We start from the raw sequence: 22,128 nt of genomic DNA on the forward strand, positions 1-22,128 counted from the left end.
TGCGTTCATAAGCAGAGGCCTAAGGGCTATGGCATACAGTACACTGTACATTTGATGGGGTAGGCTACATTCCTGCAGGTTCTTTGAGCATCCAGTAGGTGGTGGTAATCAGGCGGTTTCTGAATTACAGATGTTGCCACAAGTGTGGTATTTCTGGCTGGTCAGACAAATATCATGGAATGGAATTCCCTGAGTAAATTTCGACTTCACCGACAAGTTTCCACACGCTATAGCGCGCGCAGCGCTACACGGGTGTCTCGGTGTGGAAGCTTCTCGCGCATTTCGCCTACTATGGCCATACGGAACGGCTGCGTTCAACTTCCCCTCATGTCTCCTGAGAAGAGCAGAAGATGAGAGGTTACCGGACTATTAAGTACATACTTTTCGTCTGCTGCTATATCTTTTGGGTATGTTAAACATCAGCACGACCTGCGCTGCTTGTGCGCATGGGACACACCTCTCTTGACAATTGTCTAGTTGGATAGGCCTACCAAATATACAACATCTACCACTATTTTGTTGAGAATATGATATAAAATATGTATTTATATACAGTATATGTAAAATCAAGGTATAGATTGACACTGCTCATTGTAGGCGATGTATGTAGAACCAAGCTGTGTTAGAAATGTTCGTGCAGACGATGCCAAACGCTATGTAGTCTATGTGTTGTTGTGTACAGGTGTTTGTTTCTGGTGATGGTGTACTCCTCTAGCGAGAGCTGAGTCTGAACATAATGACTGACAAATTAATCCTCCTTCTCTTGGCTCAGGTTGCCAGTGCTGTCTTGATTGCTGTTGGTATCTATGCAAAGATTGCCAAGGAGAAAGGTGTGTTGTACTGCCCCTGTCTCGTGTGATCCATCTTCAGTCATCAGTGCATGAGTAGAACTGGGCTCGGTCCTCTCATTCTATCACACAGTTCCTAGATTACCTCAGTAGATCTCAGCTGTAATACACAATTTGCCTTGTGCACGTAAAATATCCAAAGATTTGATCCTCATTCAGTCACTCGTAGAGCGTGATGATGAAGTGGACTTCAATGTTGAGAGATTGAAATGAGTTTAAAGCAACAATGCTGGTTATATTAGCATGGCGTAGACACCACACTTTCCAAATGAATGTGTTGAAAACAGCCGAAGCTGTGTCTAGATAGTGACTACACAGTTGGTGTTGTTTCCATCACATTGCTTTTGTTATTTGTCACACATTGTGTAGAAAATAACACAACTTGTGTTGCTTTTTTAACACATAGGGACGTCCAACACATTCGTTTTGAGAGTGTAAGTTGAGATTGGGTCACACATGGATTGGTGGTTTTGGTCTGCAGGCATGCTGATTGGGTGTGTGGGAGGATCATTGCGAAAGAAGGCAACAGGAAGAATAGTTGTGGGACATGCATGGCATAGTTATCTGATCTGTCACTAAGTAGACTCATCAAGACTCACACTATTGGATGGAGATCAAGTGTTTCATAATACTCTAGCTATCATACGGCTGATCCTATCCCAACATGAATGTGATAGTATTACGGATACCTTGTGAGACTTTAGAAATGCTACTGTCTTTATAAGATGATCTTTTACAAAATAACAGCTGTTTCAGTTGCCATGGGGCGATGTATTATAAAATACTAGCTGTTTAAGTCTTCATAATGTGATCTTTTATAGAATACATGTTTAAGTGCTCTTAGGGTTATCTCTTACAGAACTCAGGTGTTATCTTTTATAGAACTCAGGTGTTTAAGTGCTCTTAGGGTTATCTTTTATAGAACTCAGGTGTTATCTTTTATAGAACTCAGGTGTTTAAGTGCTCTTAGGGTTATCTCTTATAGAACTCAGGTGTTATCTCTTATAGAACTCAGGTGTGTAAGTGCTCTTAGGGTTATCTCTTACAGAACTCAGGTGTTTAAGTGCTCTTAGGGTTATCTCTTATAGAACTCAGGTGTTATCTTTTATAGAACTCAGGTGTTTAAGTGCTCTTAGGGTTATCTCTTATAGAACTCAGGTGTTTAAGTGCTCTTAGGGTTATCTTTTATAGAACTCAGGTGTTTAAGTGCTCTCAGGGTGATCCACTCCTCCGTCTCTCCCAGATGCCGTGGACACTCTGATGACCGACCCGGCTCTGCTGCTCATTGCTGTCGGCTCTCTGATGTCCACCATCACCCTCTTCGGCTGCTGCGGAGCCCTGCGCAACTCCACACTGCCACTGCAGCTGGTGAGAGAGCCACACAACACACACACACGCACGCAGGAGGAACGCTATTAGGCCACACAACACACACACGCAGGAGTAACGCTGGATAGTTACACAACACACACACACGCAGGAGTAACGCTATTAGGGCCACACAACACACACACACAACACACACACACGCAGGAGTAACGCTGTTAGAGCCACACAACACACACACACGCAGGAGTAACGCTATTAGAGCCACACAACACACACACACGCAGGAGTAACGCTGTTAGAGCCACACAACACACACACACGCAGGAGTAACGCTGTTAGAGCCACACAACACACACACACACACGCAGGAGTAACGCTGTTAGAGCCACACAACACACACACACGCAGGAGTAACACTATTAGAGCCACACAACACACACACACACACACGCAGGAGTAACGCTGTTAGGGCCACACAACACACACACACGCAGGAGTAACGCTGTTAGAGCCACACAACACACACACACACACAGGAGTAACGCTATTAGAGCCACACACACACACACACGCAGGAGTAACGCTGTTAGAGCCACACAACACACACACACGCAGGAGTAACGCTATTAGGGCCACACAACACACACACACACGCAGGAGTAACGCTGTTAGGGCCACACAACACACACACACGCAGGAGTAACGCTGTTAGAGCCACACAACACACACACACACACACGAGTAACGCTGTTATAGCCACACAACACACACACACGCAGGAGTAACGCTATTAGAGCCACACAACACACACACATGCAGGAGTAACGCTGAATAGTTAGGGCTACACACACACACACATGCAGGAGTAACGCTGAATAGTTAGGGCCACACAACACACACACACGCAGGAGTAACGCTGAATAGTTAGGGCCACACAACACACACACACGCAGGAGTAACGCTGTTAGAGCCACACAACACACACACACGCAGGAGTAACGCTGAATAGTTACACTACACACACACACACACAGGAGTAACGCTGTTATAGCCACACAGCACACACACACACACACAGGAGTAACGCTGTTAGAGCCACACAACACACACACACACAGGAGTAACGCTGTTAGAGCCACACAACACACACACACACACAGGAGTAACGCTGTTAGAGCCACACAACACACACACACGCAGGAGTAACGCTGTTAGAGCCACACAACACACACACACACACGCAGGAGTAACGCTGTTAGAGCCACACAACACACACACACACACAGGAGTAACGCTATTAGAGCCACACAACACACACACACGCAGGAGTAACGCTGTTAGAGCCACACAACACACACACACACACAGGAGTAACGCTGTTAGAGCCACACAACACACACACACACGCACACGCAGGAGTAACACTGTTAGGGCCACACAACACACACACACACACGCAGGAGTAACGCTGTTAGAGCCACACAACACACACACACGCAGGAGTAACGCTATTAGAGCCACACAACACACACACACACACGCAGGAGTAACGCTGAATAGTTAGAGCCACACAACACACACACACACACGCAGGAGTAACGCTGTTAGAGCCACACAACACACACACACACACGCAGGAGGAACGCTGTTAGAGCCACACAACACACACACACGCAGGAGTAACGCTATTAGAGCCACACAACACACACACACGCAGGAGTAACGCTATTAGAGCCACACAACACACACACACACGCAGGAGTAACGCTATTAGAGCCACACAACACACACACATGCAGGAGTAACGCTGTTATAGCCACACAACACACACACACACGCAGGAGTAACGCTATTAGAGCCACACAACACACACACACACACACGAGTAACGCTGTTATAGCCACACAACACACACGCAGGAGTAACGCTGTTAGAGCCACACAACACACACACACGCAGGAGTAACGCTATTAGAGCCACACAACACACACACACACACACACGCAGGAGTAACGCTGTTAGAGCCACACAACACACACACACACACACACACACGCAGGAGTAACGCTGTTAGAGCCACACAACACACACACACGCAGGAGTAACGCTATTAGAGCCACACAACACACACACACACACACACACACGCAGGAGTAACGCTGTTAGAGCCACACAACACACACACACGCAGGAGTAACGCTGTTAGAGCCACACAACACACACACACGCAGGAGTAACGCTATTAGAGCCACACAACACACACACACGCAGGAGTAACGCTATTAGAGCCACACAACACACACACACGCAGGAGTAACGCTATTAGAGCCACACAACACACACACACGCAGGAGTAACGCTATTAGAGCCACACAACACACACACACGCAGGAGTAACGCTATTAGAGCCACACAACACACACACACACACACGCAGGAGTAACGCTGTTAGGGCCACACAACACACACACACACACACGCAGGAGTAACGCTGTTAGGGCCACACAACACACACACACGCAGGAGTAACACTATTAGAGCCACACAACACACACACACACACACGCAGGAGTAACGCTGTTAGGGCCACACAACACACACACACGCAGGAGTAACGCTGTTAGAGCCACACAACACACACACACACACACGAGTAACGCTGTTATAGCCACACAACACACACACACGCAGGAGTAACGCTATTAGAGCCACACAACACACACACATGCAGGAGTAACGCTGAATAGTTAGGGCTACACACACACACACATGCAGGAGTAACGCTGAATAGTTAGGGCCACACAACACACACACACGCAGGAGTAACGCTGAATAGTTAGGGCCACACAACACACACACACGCAGGAGTAACGCTATTAGGGCCACACAACACACACACACACACACGCAGGAGTAACGCTGTTATAGCCACACAACACACACACACACACGCAGGAGTAACACTATTAGGGCCACACAACACACACACACACACAGGAGTAACGCTGTTAGAGCCACACAACACACACACACACACAGGAGTAACGCTGTTAGAGCCACACAACACACACACACGCAGGAGTAACGCTGTTAGAGCCACACAACACACACACATGCAGGAGTAACGCTGTTATAGCCACACAACACACACGCAGGAGTAACGCTATTAGAGCCACACAACACACACACACGCAGGAGTAACGCTATTATAGCCACACAACACACACACACACACACACGCAGGAGTAACGCTGTTAGAGCCACACAACACACACACACACACACACACACGCAGGAGTAACGCTGTTAGAGCCACACAACACACACACACGCAGGAGTAACGCTATTAGAGCCACACAACACACACACACACACACACACACGCAGGAGTAACGCTGTTAGAGCCACACAACACACACACACGCAGGAGTAACGCTATTAGGGCCACACAACACACACACATGCAGGAGTAACGCTGTTAGAGCCACACAACACACACACACACACGCAGGAGTAACGCTGTTAGGGCCACACAACACACACACACACACGCAGGAGTAACGCTGTTAGAGCCACACAACACACACACACACAGGAGTAACGCTGTTAGGGCCACACAACACACACACACGCAGGAGTAACGCTGTTAGAGCTACACAACACACACACACGCAGGAGTAACGCTGTTAGAGCCACACAACACACACACACGCAGGAGTAACGCTATTAGGGCCACACAACACACACACACACACAGGAGTAACGCTGTTATAGCCACACAACACACACACACACAGGAGTAACGCTGTTAGAGCCACACAACACACACACACGCAGGAGTAACGCTATTAGAGCCACACAACACACACACACGCAGGAGTAACGCTGTTATAGCCACACAACACACACAACACACGCAGGAGTAACGCTGTTAGAGCCACACAACACACACACACACACAGGAGTAACGCTGTTATAGCCACACAACACACACACACGCAGGAGTAACGCTGAATAGTTGGAGTTACACAACACACACGCAGGAGTAACGCTATTAGAGCCACACAACACACACACACACGCAGGAGTAACGCTGTTAGAGCCACACAACACACACACACGCAGGAGTAACGCTGTTAGAGCCACACAACACACACACACGCAGGAGTAACGCTATTAGAGCCACACAACACACACACACACACACGCAGGAGTAACGCTGTTAGAGCCACACAACACACACACACGCAGGAGTAACGCTGTTAGAGCCACACAACACACACACACACGCAGGAGTAACGCTGAATAGTTGGAGTTACACAACACACACACACGCAGGAGTAACGCTATTAGGGCCACACAACACACACACATGCAGGAGTAACGCTGTTATAGCCACACAACACACACACACACAGGAGTAACGCTGTTAGGGCCACACAACACACACACACGCAGGAGTAACGCTGTTAGAGCCACACAACACACACACACGCAGGAGTAACGCTATTAGGGCCACACAACACACACACATGCAGGAGTAACGCTGTTAGAGCCACACAACACACACACACACGCAGGAGTAACGCTGTTAGAGCCACACAACACACACACACGCAGGAGTAACGCTATTAGGGCCACACAACACACACACACACACACAGGAGTAACGCTGTTATAGCCACACAACACACACACACACAGGAGTAACGCTGTTAGAGCCACACAACACACACACACGCAGGAGTAACGCTATTAGGGCCACACAACACACACACACACACAGGAGTAACGCTGTTATAGCCACACAACACACACACACGCAGGAGTAACGCTATTAGAGCCACACAACACACACACACGCAGGAGTAACGCTATTAGAGCCACACAACACACACACACGCAGGAGTAACGCTATTAGAGCCACACAACACACACACACACACACAGGAGTAACGCTGTTAGAGCCACACAACACACACACACACAGGAGTAACGCTGTTAGAGCCACACAACACACACACACACAGGAGTAACGCTGTTAGGGCCACACAACACACACACACACAGGAGTAACGCTGTTAGAGCCACACAACACACACACACGCAGGAGTAACGCTGAATAGTTGGAGTTACACAACACACACGCAGGAGTAACGCTATTAGGGCCACACAACACACACACATGCAGGAGTAACGCTGTTATAGCCACACAACACACACACACGCAGGAGTAACGCTGTTATAGCCACACAACACACACACACGCAGGAGTAACGCTGTTAGAGCCACACAACACACACACACGCAGGAGTAACGCTGTTATAGCCACACAACACACACACACACACGCAGGAGTAACGCTGAATAGTTAGGGCCACACAACACACACACACGCAGGAGTAACGCTGTTAGAGCCACACAACACACACACACGCAGGAGTAACGCTGTTAGAGCCACACAACACACACACACGCAGGAGTAACGCTGTTAGAGCCACACAACACACACACACACACAGGAGTAACGCTGTTAGGGCCACACAACACACACACACGCAGGAGTAACGCTGAATAGTTAGGGCCACACAACACACACACACACACGCAGGAGTAACGCTGTTAGAGCCACACAACACACACACACACGCAGGAGTAACGCTGAATAGTTACACTACACACACGCAGGAGTAACGCTATTAGGGCCACACAACACACACACACGCAGGAGTAACGCTGTTAGAGCCACACAACACACACACACACGCAGGAGTAACGCTGTTATAGCCACACAACACACACACACACACACAGGAGTAACGCTATTAGGGCCACACAACACACACACACGCAGGAGTAACGCTGTTATAGCCACACAACACACACACACACGCAGGAGTAACGCTGTTAGAGCCACACAACACACACACACGCAGGAGTAACGCTGAATAGTTAGGGCCACACAACACACACACACGCAGGAGTAACGCTGTTAGAGCCACACAACACACACACACACACGCAGGAGTAACGCTGTTAGAGCCACACAACACACACACACGCAGGAGTAACGCTATTAGAGCCACACAACACACACACACACACGCAGGAGTAACGCTATTAGAGCCACACAACACACACACACACACGCAGGAGTAACGCTATTAGGGCCACACAACACACACACACGCAGGAGTAACGCTGTTAGAGCCACACAACACACACACACACGCAGGAGTAACGCTGTTAGAGCCACACAACACACACACACACGCACACGCAGGAGTAACGCTGTTAGAGCCACACAACACACACACACGCAGGAGTAACGCTGAATAGTTAGGGCCACACAACACACACACACGCAGGAGTAACGCTGAATAGTTAGGGCCACACAACACACACACACGCAGGAGTAACGCTGTTATAGCCACACAACACACACACACGCAGGAGTAACGCTGTTATAGCCACACAACACACACACACGCAGGAGTAACGCTATTAGAGCCACACAACACACACACACACATGCAGGAGTAACGCTGTTATAGCCACACAACACACACACACACATGCAGGAGTAACGCTGAATAGTTACTTAGAGCCACACAACACACACACACACACGCAGGAGTAACGCTATTAGAGCCACACAACACACACAACACACGCAGGAGTAACGCTGTTAGAGCCACACAACACACACACACACACAGGAGTAACGCTGTTAGAGCCACACAACACACACGCAGGAGTAACGCTGTTATAGCCACACAACACACACACACACATGCAGGAGTAACGCTGTTAGGGCCACACAACACACACACACACATGCAGGAGTAACGCTGAATAGTTACACTACACACACACAGGAGTAACGCTGTTATAGCCACACAACACACACACACACATGCAGGAGTAACGCTGAATAGTTACTTAGAGCCACACAACACACACACACGCAGGAGTAACGCTATTAGAGCCACACAACACACACACACACGCAGGAGTAACGCTGTTAGAGCCACACAACACACACAACACACGCAGGAGTAACGCTATTAGAGCCACACAACACACACACACACACAGGAGTAACGCTGTTAGAGCCACACAACACACACACACGCAGGAGTAACGCTGTTAGAGCCACACAACACACACACACACATGCAGGAGTAACGCTGTTAGGGCCACACAACACACACACACACGCAGGAGTAACGCTGTTAGGGCCACACAACACACACACACACGCAGGAGTAACGCTGAATAGTTACACTACACACACACAGGAGTAACGCTGTTAGGGCTACACAACACACACACACGCAGGAGGAACGCTGAATAGTTACACAACACAGGAGGAGTAATGCTGGTAGGGCTACACAACACACAGCAGCTGAAGCAGCAAGGCTGACCTCGGCATGGCTGAATATTTATGGCTATCACTTGGACTACGCCATATTTATTAACGTGAGATGATGGTCATTCAGGTGCTGGCTCTTCTCTTGTCCAAAGAAAACACATTGCTGAAGCATTAACTTGAAAACACTTGAGCTGCCTACACAGCTACGATACAACACACACAGACTGTACTTCACCCATGGACTAACACACACACAGTTCACCCATGGACCAACATAGACACAGTTCACCCATGGACTAACATACACACAGTTCACCCATGGACCAACATACACACAGTTCACCCATGGACCAACATACACACAGTTCACCCATGGACCAACATACACACAGTTCACCCATGGACCAACATACACACAGTTCACCCATGGACCAACACACACACAGTTCACCCATGGACCAACACACACAGTTCACCTATGGACCAACACACACACAGTTCACCCATGGACCAACACACACACAGTTCACCCATGGACCAACACACACACAGTTCACCCATGGACCAACACACACAGTTCACCCATGGACCAACACACACACAGTTCACCCATGGACCAACACACACACAGTTCACCCATGGACCAACACACACACAGTTCACCCATGGACCAACATACACACAGTTCACCCATGGACCAACACACACACAGTTCACCCATGGACCAGCATACACACAGTTTACATGCCTGATGACCTCTATTTATATCTACCTATATACTAAATATGAAATAGAGAGATACAACATACACAGACCCTACTCCACCCATGGACCAACATACACACAGTTTGCTTGCCTTATGCTGATGACTTCTCTCTATCTATATATTAAATATGAAATTGTTTCGTTTTCTTCAACATCACTTCCTCTCTTCAGTTCTCAGGGATTCTGCTGCTCATTTTCCTTCTTCAGATTACTGCTGGTGTGCTGGGATTTCTCTACTCTGACTTGGTAAAGCCACACACACACGCACACACACACACACACACACACACACACACACACAGGCACACACACAGGCACACACACACACGCACACATACACACACACAGGCACACACACATGCACACACACGTCCGCCCGCGCGCACACCCAAGCACACAGCATATGCCTCTATAATAACAGTACATGTCTATGCTGATAGACGCACACCCACACACACAGCATATGCCTCTATAATAACAGTACATGTCTATGCTGATAGGTGTTGGAGAGGACGGAGACGTTGATGAGGAAGGCCATTGTTCAGTACCGTGAAGATCTAGACTTAGAAAACCTCATTGACTTCATACAGAAGAAGGTAAGATATATAGCCACATTTATATTAGCCAGTATCGTATGGCTTAGAGTATTGAGATCAGTGTTTAGATATTAAGCCACTCTGTACCATATCCCTGCTGAAAAAAACAGCCTGACCAGCTAAAGGTGGTTTGCTGGTTGACCAGCTTGTTAACCAGCTTATTTGACCACCCTATGATGCTTAACCAGCAAGACCAGCAAAACTCTCGCGAAAACATACCTTCAGCTGGTTTACCCAGCTTACGATGGTAATTCAGCTGGTTTTGATTGTCGTACCACCTTAAGCTGGTCATTTTAGTTGGTATTGCTGGTCTACATTGCTGGTTTTTACTGGCCACGCCAGCTTATGTTGGTCATTCTAGAAAACCAGCTTGACCATCTTTGTCAAGCTTGACAGGCTGGTCACCAGCATGACCATCTTAAACCAGCTGTATCCCACACGACAGGCTGGTCACACCAGCACAACCAGCTTCCTCAGATGGTCACGCCAGCATGTCTAGCTGGTGGCCTAACCAGCTAAACCAGCAAAGGCCAGCAATAGCTGGAAGAAAACCAGCAAAGACCAGCTAAAACCAGCTAAAACCAGCTACCAGCATAAGCTGGTTTCTTGCTGTTTTTTTCAGCAGGGATGTCATTTAGGCAGTATCCTCATATTGCTTACAGTATTTAGATCAAAACGTGCTGCTTATTGATATGCATTTATAAGGTTATAAACACTCATCTGTGTGTGGGTCTGTGTGTGTGTGCATTTCTGTGTGTGTGTGTGTGTGTGTGTGTGCATTTCTGTGTGTGTGTGTGTGTGTGTGTGTGTGTGTGTGTGTGTGTGTATGTGCATTTCTGTGTGCATTTCTGTGTGTGTGTGTGTGTGTGTGTGTGTGTGTGTGCCCTGCTAGTTCCAGTGCTGTGGTGTACACTCGTACACCAACTGGCATGCCAACGTGTACTTCCGCTGTGAGGAGAGCAACCCCAGCCTGGAGGCCTGCGGAGTGCCCTTCTCCTGCTGCAGGAGGAACAAGAACGAGGTGGGACCACACCGGGAGCACAGCTGCTATTGGGTTAGACCGGACACAGCACAGCTGCTATTGGGTTAGACCGGACACAGCACAGCTGCTATTGGTCTAGAACACACGGCACAGCACAGCTGCTATTGGTTTAGACCGGACACAGCACAGCTGCTATTGGGTTAGACCGGACACAGCACAGCTGCTATTGGGTTAGACCGGAAACAGCACAGCTGCTATTGGTCTAGAACACACGGCACAGCACAGCTGCTATTGGGTTAGACCGGACACAGGACAGCACATCACAGCTGCTATTGGGTTAGACCGGAAACAGCACAGCTGCTATTGGTTTAGACCGGACACAGCACAGCTGCTATTGGGTTAGACCGGAAACAGCTCAGCTGCTATTGGGTTAGACCGGACACAGCACAGCTGCTATTGGTCTAGAACACACGGCACAGCACAGCTGCTATTGGGTTAGACCGGACACAGCACAGCTGCTATTGGTTTAGACCGGACACAGCACAGCTGCTATTGGGTTAGACCGGACACAGCACAGCTGCTATTGGTTTAGACCGGACACAGCACAGCTGCTATTGGTTTAGACCGGACACAGCACAGCTGCTATTGGTTTAGACCGGAAACAGCACAGCTGCTATTGGTTTAGACCGGAAACAGCACAGCTGCTATTGGTCTAGAACCCACGGCACAGCACAGCTGCTATTGGTTTTAGACCACACAGCACAGCACAGCTGCTATTGGTTTAGACCGCACAGCACAGCTGCTATTGGTTTAGACAACACAGCATAGCACAGCACAGCTGCTATTGGTTTAGACAACACAGCACATCACAGCTGCTATTGGTTTAGACCCCACAGCACAGCACAGCTGCTATTGGTTTAGATAGCACAGCACAGCACAGCTGCTATTGGTTTAGACCACACAGCACAGCTGCTATTGGTTTAGACAACACAGCACAGCACAGCTGCTATTGGTTTAGACCACACAGCACAGCACAGCACAGCTGCTATTGGTTTAGACCACACAGCACAGCACAGCTGCTATTGGTTTAGACAACACAGCACAGCACAGCTGCTATTGGTTTAGACCACACAGCACAGCACAGCTGCTATTGCTACACTGTTCAGAGTGCTGGGTTTACTGGACAGAAATGCTGTATATCTTTATGGGAGACTAGATAGATAGATAGATAGATACTTATTAGGAGACTATTAGGAGGACACATCCAAAGTATACAGGTCTTGCTAGCCTATAATGCAATAATGATTATTGATCACGTCATCATTAATATGGTATTGACAGAAATAGTGAATTACAAACCAAATCACAAATGTTCAATAATAACAGTGTGTCATCAGCATACACCTAGAAATGATGACAGAAATAAACAGAGCTCAAAATATAATCTCTATGGTCTCTTTTGGGTCACTTGGGTTAAAATGTCTATGGTCTCTTTTGGGTCACTTGGGTTATAATGTCTATAGTCTCTTTTGGGTCACTTGGGTTATAATCTCTATGGTCTCTTTTGGGTCACTTGGGTTATAATCTCTATGGTCTCTTTTGGGTCACTTGGGTTATAATGTCTATAGTCTCTTTTGGGTCACTTGGGTTATAATCTCTATAGTCTCTTTTTGGTCACTTGGGTTATAATGTCTATATTTGGGTCACTTGGGTTATAATGTCTAGTCTCTTTTGGGTCACTTGGGTTACAGTTAGTCCCATAGACTGCATATATAGACCTATATAGTTCTAGTAGTTGTCCAGTTGTCCTACAGATGTTCAGCACGGTAATAGGTGTAAGTTAATATGACTGTTGCAGTCTTTACTGATTCTAAATGCTGTAAGCTAATATGACTGTTGCAGTCTTTACTGATTCTAAATGCTGTAAGCTAATATGACTGTTGCAGTCTTTACTGATTCTAAATGCTGTAAGCTAATATGACTGTTGCCGTCTCTACTGATTCTAAATGCTGTAAGCTAATATGACTGTTGCAGTCTCTACTGATTCTAAATGCTGTAAGCTAATATGACTGTTGCAGTCTTTACTGATTCTAAATGCTGTAAGCTAATATGACTGTTGCAGTCTTTACTGATTCTAAATGCTGTAAGCTAATATGACTGTTGCAGTCTCTACTGATTCTAAATGCTGTAAGCTAATATGACTGTTGCAGTCTCCACTGATTCTAAATGCTGTAAGCTAATATGACTGTTGCAGTCTCTACTGATTCTAAATGCTGTAAGCTAATATGACTGTTGCAGTCTCTACTGATTCTAAATGCTGTAAGCTAATATGACTGTTGCCGTCTCTACTGATTCTAAATGCTGTAAGCTAATATGACTGTTGCCGTCTCTACTGATTCTAAATGCTGTAAGCTAATATGACTGTTGCAGTCTTTACTGATTCTAAATGCTGTAAGCTAATATGACTGTTGCAGTCTTTACTGATTCTAAATGCTGTAAGCTAATTTGACTGTATGGTGCTACTGATGGAAGGTGTAAGCTAATGTGACTGTATGGTGTTGATGGAAGGTGTTGATGTTTAAGATAATATGACTGTATACTGATGGCTTGTTTTGATGGTTAAGTTAATATGACTGTATACTGATGGGTGAGTTAATATGGCTGTATATTGATGGCTGGTTTTGATGGGTGAGTTAATATGGCTGTATATTGATGGCTGTTGTTGATGCTCAGACGGTGTTCAACACCATGTGTGGCTATGAGACCCAGAGCATGGAGGAGATGGAGGCTGTGCAGGACATCTTCATCATCGGCTGCCTGGACAAGATCGTCCGCTGGGGGAAGAACAACCTGCTCCTGGCGGGAGGCATCACCGTGGGGCTCCTCTGTTTGGAGGTCAGAGCTGCCTCACACGTCACATCCTTCTAGAAACGGACAAAGCCAGTGCCATTGCCAACTTTAATTTACTGAATAAAACAACGCCTTAATATACACATTAGTTCATTATTCTGCAGGGGATGTGTGGAATAACACAATACATTTAAAGAGCACAATAAATACATACAGCACTATGTATACAAGATAACGTATGTTATTTGGTCCAACGATGATGTTATATCATAATGAGTGTGTAAACATACACATTGTTTACTAGAGTACTAACAAGTGTGGTAAATGTATCAGGTTAAATGGGAGGTGTAGAGACATGAAAAGGGGTGTGTTTAAAAGCCTCTCTGTGTTTCTCCAGGTGTGTATGATCTGTCTGGCCTCAGTGCAGTTGTGTCGTATCAAAAAAACAATGAAGAAGAAGAAACTCCTCCACCTGAGGAACTCGTGGAGAAAGATGACAAGATAACAACGCTCTCAAGGCCACCTGTACCTGAGGCTCTACTACCCCCTCCCTACCCCCTCAGGAAGCCTCTACTACCCCCTCCCTACCCCCTCAGGAAGCCTCTACTACCCCCTCCCTACCCCCTCAGGAAGCCTCTACTACCCACCACCTACCCCCTCAAGATACCTCTACCACCTGCCACCTGTACCTGAGGCTCTACTACCCCCTCCCTACCCCCTCAGGAAGCCTCTACTACCTACCCCCTACCCCCCCAGAATACCTCTACCACCCACCACCTACCCCCTCAAGATACCTCTACCACCCACCACCTACCCCCTCAGGATACCTCACTCTTTTTGACCATGGAGACCATGACACACACCTACAAACACACATCTACTGTATACCATTTTTTCCTTTACTCAGAGACTGCAAAGTTGACAGTTTTTCCTTTTCCTGTTTTTCCATTTAAATCCACATGTATCCTTTTGTGCCAGTTTAGCAAAAGAAGCACCTTAATTGTGAATCACCATTTTGTATTGTAGTATTGCCGAAACTACTTTGCAATGTTGAACTACTGTGATGTCTTGTTTGTTTGTGCACCAAGAAGAGAATGTCAGAACATGTTGAAATAGTGAGTGTGGTTAACTGTTGGAATTACATTGACATTTTGGATCATTTCTGAAAACTACTCTGCAATGATGACATTACTGTGATATCAGTCAGAACGTGTTGAAATTGGGATTGTGGTTAACTATATCAATACACTTCGGACCACAGTGATGCAGCAATAACCTTATGCAATTTATGGCCATTTACTCAGGCACACTGTATGAACCATACATAACTTATCAGATCTCTCTCTTCTGTTGTTGTTTACAAAATTATGGACGATCTGTCAGTTAGTCTCTATGTAATGTTCCAATTCCTGTAATATGTGTGGCCACAAAAGCACCTGTGTAGTAAGCTTACCATGTGTGTCAATGTTAATAGCATTAAAAATTGTTACTGAAGCCCTAATAACATGTGAATACACCTTACGCAAGTCTGTGTCAGAATCTATTTAAACTTTTATGATTTGGTTTCCTTGGCTGATATTTCACATGATGTTGTGATTCATTCAGTTGTGATGATGACTTCGCTTTAGCGTTTGAGTCAGTGCTACAGAAGGATGCATGTGTTGGACGACTTCGCTTTAGCGTTTTCTGTGTTGTTCTCTGGGGTCTCTCCAGGGAGTTTGACATTTGGATCCAGTTTCTTCAGGCGATACATGAGTCTGAACTGGGCCTGGAACTTGCGCAGCGGGGTGAAGTTGGCCCGGATCTCACCGGGACAGCGGAACGCCTCCTTGATGAAATGGCCGAGCTGTGACACGGCCACCAGTCCGTCCTTCTGCGGCAGCATCCGCACGATGGGGGAGTAGACGTACTGCACGTAGAGCAGCCGGCCTGCAGCACACCACACCACACACAGCAGGAATCACTGACCACACAACACACAGCAGGAATCACTGATGACACAACACGCAACAGGAATCACTGACCACACAACACACAGCAGGAATCACTGACCACACACAGCAGGAATCACTGGACACACAACACACAACAGGAATCACTGACAACACAACACACAACAGGAATCACTGAACACACAGCAGGAATTACTGACAACACACAGTTGGAATTACTGACAACACACAGTTGGAATTACTGACAACACAACACCCAGCAGGAATCACTGACCACACAACACACAGCAGGAATAATTGACCACACAACATATACGGAAATTACTGACAACACACAGCTGGAATTACTGACAACACAACACAACTGGAATTACTGACAACACAACACACAGCTGGAATCACTGACAACATACAACACACAGCTGGAATTACTGACAACACAAAACACAGCAGAAATCACTGACAACACACAGCAGGAATAACTGATGACAACACACAGCAGAAATCACTGACAACACAACACAGCTGGAAACACTGACTACACAACACACCAGCAGGACATCACTGACAACACACAGCAGGAATAACTGACTACACAATACACAGCAGGAATAACTGACAACACAATACACAGCAGGAATCACTGACAACACAACATGAATCACTGACAACACACCACACAGCAGGAATCACTGACAACACGCTACCCAGCCACTGACACTTGGCATAATAATAGCTAGACATCATTTGCAGAGTAACAACCTATCTTATGGGGACTGTAGCAACAACTGAACACATAATCAGTTGACCAATGACAAGTGTTCAACAGCTAACAATCAAACAACACTGTAGGCTGCAGAACACTCAACATAAATCAACATCCAGTCTTTATGGAATTGCAAACAGGAAACTAGAAAATGTAATTCCATGGAAGGAATTACCATTGCATGTAAATGCAAAAAGGTTACTGACATCATTGTATTAGGCCTAGGCCTATAGTTAAAAAGACAACTAGGCTACACAGACGAATAGATAAATAACAATAACCCAATTACAATTCCACTGAAATTACTTCGAAAGTCACATTTAAAAAGTGATTTATGAAAATGCATCAAAATTGTGGATATAGCATGCTAGGCTATTTTGGAAAATAACTCTTCATTTATTAGAATTTGAAAAGACTGAAATGAAGTTGCCAACTTCAAACGAGTTGCAAGAGCTGACACTTTAGTAGTGAAACGACTGGTAGGATAGCTTAGCCTTCATATCTACACTAATGCAGGTTAAAAGTAGGCATGGAATACTCAAACAACGCCAATCAACGATGATGCAGCAACAGGTAGGATATCTAGCAAATGTAACGTTAGCTTACAGTAGGATATTTTATGTAGGCTACACATTTTACAGTATGAGCTAGTATGTTCTTCGAAGTGTGTTCAGGTGCGTGATTGTCCTAATAGGAATGTACAATAAGCTTAGGTTTTTAATTTGTGAATGATACCGAAAGCTTTAAATGATTGCCATGATGATTGCCTGGCTGGCAAGTCGACTAGCTTGCTAAACCCTGTTCGCCTTGCAGCCTACCCGACGTTAAACGTTAGCCTGGAGCAAGTTTGCTTGTCGTTAGCTAAATACAGTGTTTACATTGACGTTAGGTTAGATTGTCTTTAGGTTAGATTGTCTTTAGCTGTTGATAACGTTACCGAGAGCAAACCGGTTAGGCTACTGTAACGATATAAACAAATCAAGTAAGGAGTAGCCTAACAGGAGACAAGACAACAACGTCCTGGATTACAGTGGCATGGTAGAATGTTTTCACAGCTGTAGACGTAACGTAACATTCACGATAGCCTGGTTTAGCGCAGCGGTGATGGCATGGCTTTGGATCAGACTCAGAGATCCTTGATTACTGACAGCTGAGCACTGACGTAACAATTAATCTTTGCCGCCAAAGGGTCTCAATGTAAACTCTATGGGAATTTTAAACTCTTTTATCGTAAATATCTCAAAAAGTATAAAGTTCACAAATGTGACAAATAATAGAACAAATCTCCGTTTCGAGACCTTTGTAGGAGTGCTTGAATGACGTCAAACGGTTCAGTGGTTTTAGAGCCTTTGATCGTTGATTTTGGTCGGAAGAATAATAATAAGAAGAACAGTGATAACAGTACATTGCATTTACATGCAATGTAATAAAAAGGATGTGAAATGTGCAGTATTTCATTAGTGTAGATGATGTCATTAGTGCAGACAACATGAGCCCTTACCACTGGCCACGCCCCACACTTTAATGAGTCCTTACTGGCCACGCCCCACACTTCCCTTACTGGCCACGCCCCACACTTCCCTTACTGGCCACGCCCCACACTTTAATGAGTCCTTACTGGCCACGCCCCACACTTCCCTTACTGGCCACGCCCCACACTTCCCTTACTGGCCACGCCCCACACTTCCCTTACTGGCCACGCCCCACACTTCCCTTACTGGCCACACCCCACACTTCCCTTACTGGCCACGCCCCACACTTCCCTTACTGGCCACGCCCCACACTTTAATGGGTCCTTACCACTGGCTACGCCCCACACTTTAATGGGTCCTTACCACTGGCTACGCCCCACACTTTAATGAGCCCTTACCACTGGCTACGTCCCACACTTTAATGGGTCCTTACCACTGGCTACGCCCCACACTTTAATGAGCCCTTACCACTGGCTACGTCCCACACTTTAATGGTTTTGTCCTGGGATCCGGTGAACACGTACTGGTCATTCACAGAGAAGGCGGCACACAGCACTCCTTCAAACAGGAACCCCTACAGACAAACACACACACACACACACACGTACTACATACTTATACTTATTTATGACAACATAAGGATGTTCAGCCAATGTAAATGCACAATGCCTTCATGTCAAGTGGCACACCAGATAGTCATTGAAGCTACAGCACCATTGAGCCTTCACTCCTCAAATATACTTTGCAGTAAAACCTGGAGACACTAACCCACGGCTTTCTGGCCCTTTCCTAAACATGCTCTCAGTTGTCAGCTAGTAATTTGCTCTATCTGTAGAAGCCAAATGACCTTGCCTGACCTTCTCCTACATGGTGTCTTCTGTTCTAGCACATTTGTGACCCTGCAAAGCGAAACCAATTGCTTTGGTAGAATCTACAAAATTAAGTTATTGAGCTCACATGAACGGCCATAAACTAAGCTTTCCAATGATATGTATATCGAAGGTATTACAGAAACTATCACTAAGATAACCGCATCCAAAGTTGACATGGTTCTCCCGTCACGATATGCCAGAAGAGGAGAAATAAACTTTTTAAGCGGCGTGGACAACGGGAATGACTGCTAATGTGTTGAATCTTCACCGGGTTTAACAGTCAAGACGTATGTTTTTCCGTGAAATGAGTTCACGATATATATACCTGCCCAAGACAATTTTCCCTCTTTTGGGACATTAAAGTTTATCTTATCTTATCTTATCTTATATGAACTGTAGACTGTACACTGTCGAATTATGCAAAAAACGTGAAATTCAACATTTTAACCCGGAAGTTTGTTTATTGTGGATTTTCTCAAAATATTATTGTGCGATAAGCGACTGGTTTTGCTATGCAGGGTCACATTTGAGACTGCTGTCAATGACTAGATGACTAAAGAAATGTAAACTCAACTCAGCTACATGTTACTACGAGAGTGTCTGACCCTGTGGTCCATGGTGTGTGTGTGTGTGTGTGTGTGTGTGTGTGTGTGTGTACCCTGTAGTCCATGGTGTGTGTGTGTGTGTGTGTGTGTGTGTGTGTGTGTGTGTGTGTGTGTGTGTGTGTGTACCCTGTAGTCCATGGTGTGTGTGTGTGTGTGTGTGTGTGTGTGTGTGTGTACCCTGTAGTCCATGGTGTGTGTGTGTGTGTGTGTGTGTGTGTGTGTGTGTGTGTGTGTGTGTGTGTGTACCCTGTAGTCCATGGTGTGTGTGTGTGTGTGTGTGTGTGTGTGTGTGTGTGTGTGTACCCTGAGGTCCATGGTGTGTGTGTGTGTGTGTGTGTGTGTGTGTGTGTGTGTGTGTGTGTGTGTGTGTGTGTGTGTGTGTGTGTGTGTGTGTGTGTGTACCCTGAGGTCCATGGTGTGTGTGTGTGTGTGTGTGTGTGTGTGTGTGTGTGTGTACCCTGAGGTCCATGGTGTGTGTGTGTGTGTGTGTGTGTGTGTGTGTGTGTGTGTGTGTGTACCCTGAGGTCCATGGTGTGTGTGTGTGTGTGTGTGTGTGTGTGTGTGTGTGTGTGTGTGTGTGTGTGTGTGTGTGTACCCTGAGGTCCATGGTGTGTGTGTGTGTGTGTGTGTGTGTGTGTGTGTGTGTGTACCCTGAGGTCCATGGTGTGCTCCAGCCTGAGGGGCGAGAGGCTCCAGAGGCGCTGGACGGGGTCGTGGGAGGCCAGGAGGGCGCGGCCGCTGCGGTGGCTGAGTGTGATGCAGGTGATGCGGGCGGCGTGGGGCTCCAGGGGGACGGACGAGGCGCTCTTGAAGTCGTGCAGCGTCACGGCGCCGCTCTCCGTGCCGCACAGCAGCCGGCAGTCAGCCAGCAGCGCCATGCAGGACAGCGGCGAGGGCAGCAGCGTCAGCGGGAAGCGCTCGAACGGACCGTCCACACACGGGAAGCTGTCCCTCGCCGTGATCTCAAACACACACACCGCGTCGTCATACGCCACCGCCATGCGCACCTCGTGAGGACTGATGCTCATGCGCTGGACCTGAGATAGGACACCGGGTTAGACCGGTTTAGACCAGTTTAGACCAGTCTAGACCTTCACACTTACACATATGGAGAGACCAGTTTAGACGAGTTTAGACCAGTCTAGACCTTCACACTTATACGTATGGAGAGACCAGTTTAGACCAGTTTAGACCTTCACACTTACACATATGGAGAGACCGGTTTAGACCGGTTTAGACCAGTCTAGACCTTCACACTTACACATATGGAGAGACTGGGTTAGACCGGTTTAGACCAGTTTAGACCAGTCTAGTCCTTCACACTTACACATATGGAGAGACCAGTTTAGACCAGTTTAGACCAGTCTAGACCTTCACACTTATACATATGGAGAGACCAGTTTAGACCAGTTTAGACCAGTCTAGACCTTCACACTTATACATATGGAGAGACCGGTTTAGACCGGTTTAGACCAGTCTAGACCTTCACACTTATACGTATGGAGAGACCAGTTTAGACCAGTTTAGACCTTCACACTTACACATATGGAGAGACCGGTTTAGACCGGCTTAGACCAGTCTAGACCTTCACACTTACACATATGGAGAGACCAGTTTAGACCAGTTTAGACCAGTCTAGCCCTTCACACTTACACATATGGAGAGACCGGTTTAGACCGGTTTAGACCAGTCTAGACCAGTCTAGACCAGTCTAGA

General features: G+C 46.7%; 2 protein-coding genes across 5 annotated transcripts in view; one reads left to right on the forward strand and one right to left on the reverse strand.

Moving 5' to 3' along the window:
* The first annotated feature begins 115 nt into the window (after positions 1 to 115).
* zgc:113223 (uncharacterized protein LOC541424 homolog) lies at positions 116 to 16,237 on the forward strand. 4 transcript variants are annotated; one of them, XM_062556148.1, is made up of 8 exons: positions 116 to 407; positions 773 to 830; positions 2,092 to 2,216; positions 10,489 to 10,563; positions 10,818 to 10,913; positions 11,806 to 11,967; positions 14,629 to 14,790; positions 15,143 to 16,237. In XM_062556148.1, exons 1-8 carry the CDS (start codon positions 351 to 353, stop codon positions 15,248 to 15,250), a joined length of 843 nt encoding a protein of 280 aa, XP_062412132.1. In that variant the 5' UTR covers positions 116 to 350; the 3' UTR covers positions 15,251 to 16,237. The 4 variants fall into 4 exon arrangements, with proteins under 4 accessions (XP_062412132.1, XP_062412133.1, XP_062412134.1 ...); XM_062556149.1 differs by having other exon boundaries at positions 11,806 to 11,934; XM_062556151.1 differs by lacking the exon at positions 116 to 407 and adding an exon at positions 1,255 to 1,282 and having other exon boundaries at positions 760 to 830.
* Positions 16,238 to 16,375: 138 nt separating this feature from the next.
* The window catches only part of nwd1 (NACHT and WD repeat domain containing 1), a 32,229-nt gene continuing 26,476 nt past the window's right edge, over positions 16,376 to 22,128 (reverse strand). Inside the window, exons 25-27 of the mRNA XM_062556400.1 lie at positions 21,063 to 21,449; positions 19,404 to 19,509; positions 16,376 to 16,674 (exon numbers count right to left, since the gene is read on the reverse strand). Of these exons, the coding sequence (XP_062412384.1) occupies positions 16,388 to 16,674; positions 19,404 to 19,509; positions 21,063 to 21,449 (780 nt within the window). The 3' untranslated portion in view covers positions 16,376 to 16,387. The remainder of the gene's footprint in view (positions 16,675 to 19,403; positions 19,510 to 21,062; positions 21,450 to 22,128) is intronic.

This window comes from Sardina pilchardus, chromosome 15, assembly GCF_963854185.1.
Source record: "Sardina pilchardus chromosome 15, fSarPil1.1, whole genome shotgun sequence".
Lineage (NCBI taxonomy): Eukaryota > Metazoa > Chordata > Actinopteri > Clupeiformes > Clupeidae > Sardina > Sardina pilchardus.

Coding starts and splice junctions, on each gene's coding strand:
- zgc:113223 (XM_062556148.1), top strand. CDS start 351: ATGAGAGGTTACCGGACTATTAAGTACATACTTTTCGTCTGCTGCTAT. Junction 408..772: donor TCTGCTGCTATATCTTTTGG/GTATGTTAAACA, acceptor CTCTTGGCTCAG/GTTGCCAGTGCTGTCTTGAT. Junction 2,217..10,488: donor CCACACTGCCACTGCAGCTG/GTGAGAGAGCCA, acceptor TCCTCTCTTCAG/TTCTCAGGGATTCTGCTGCT.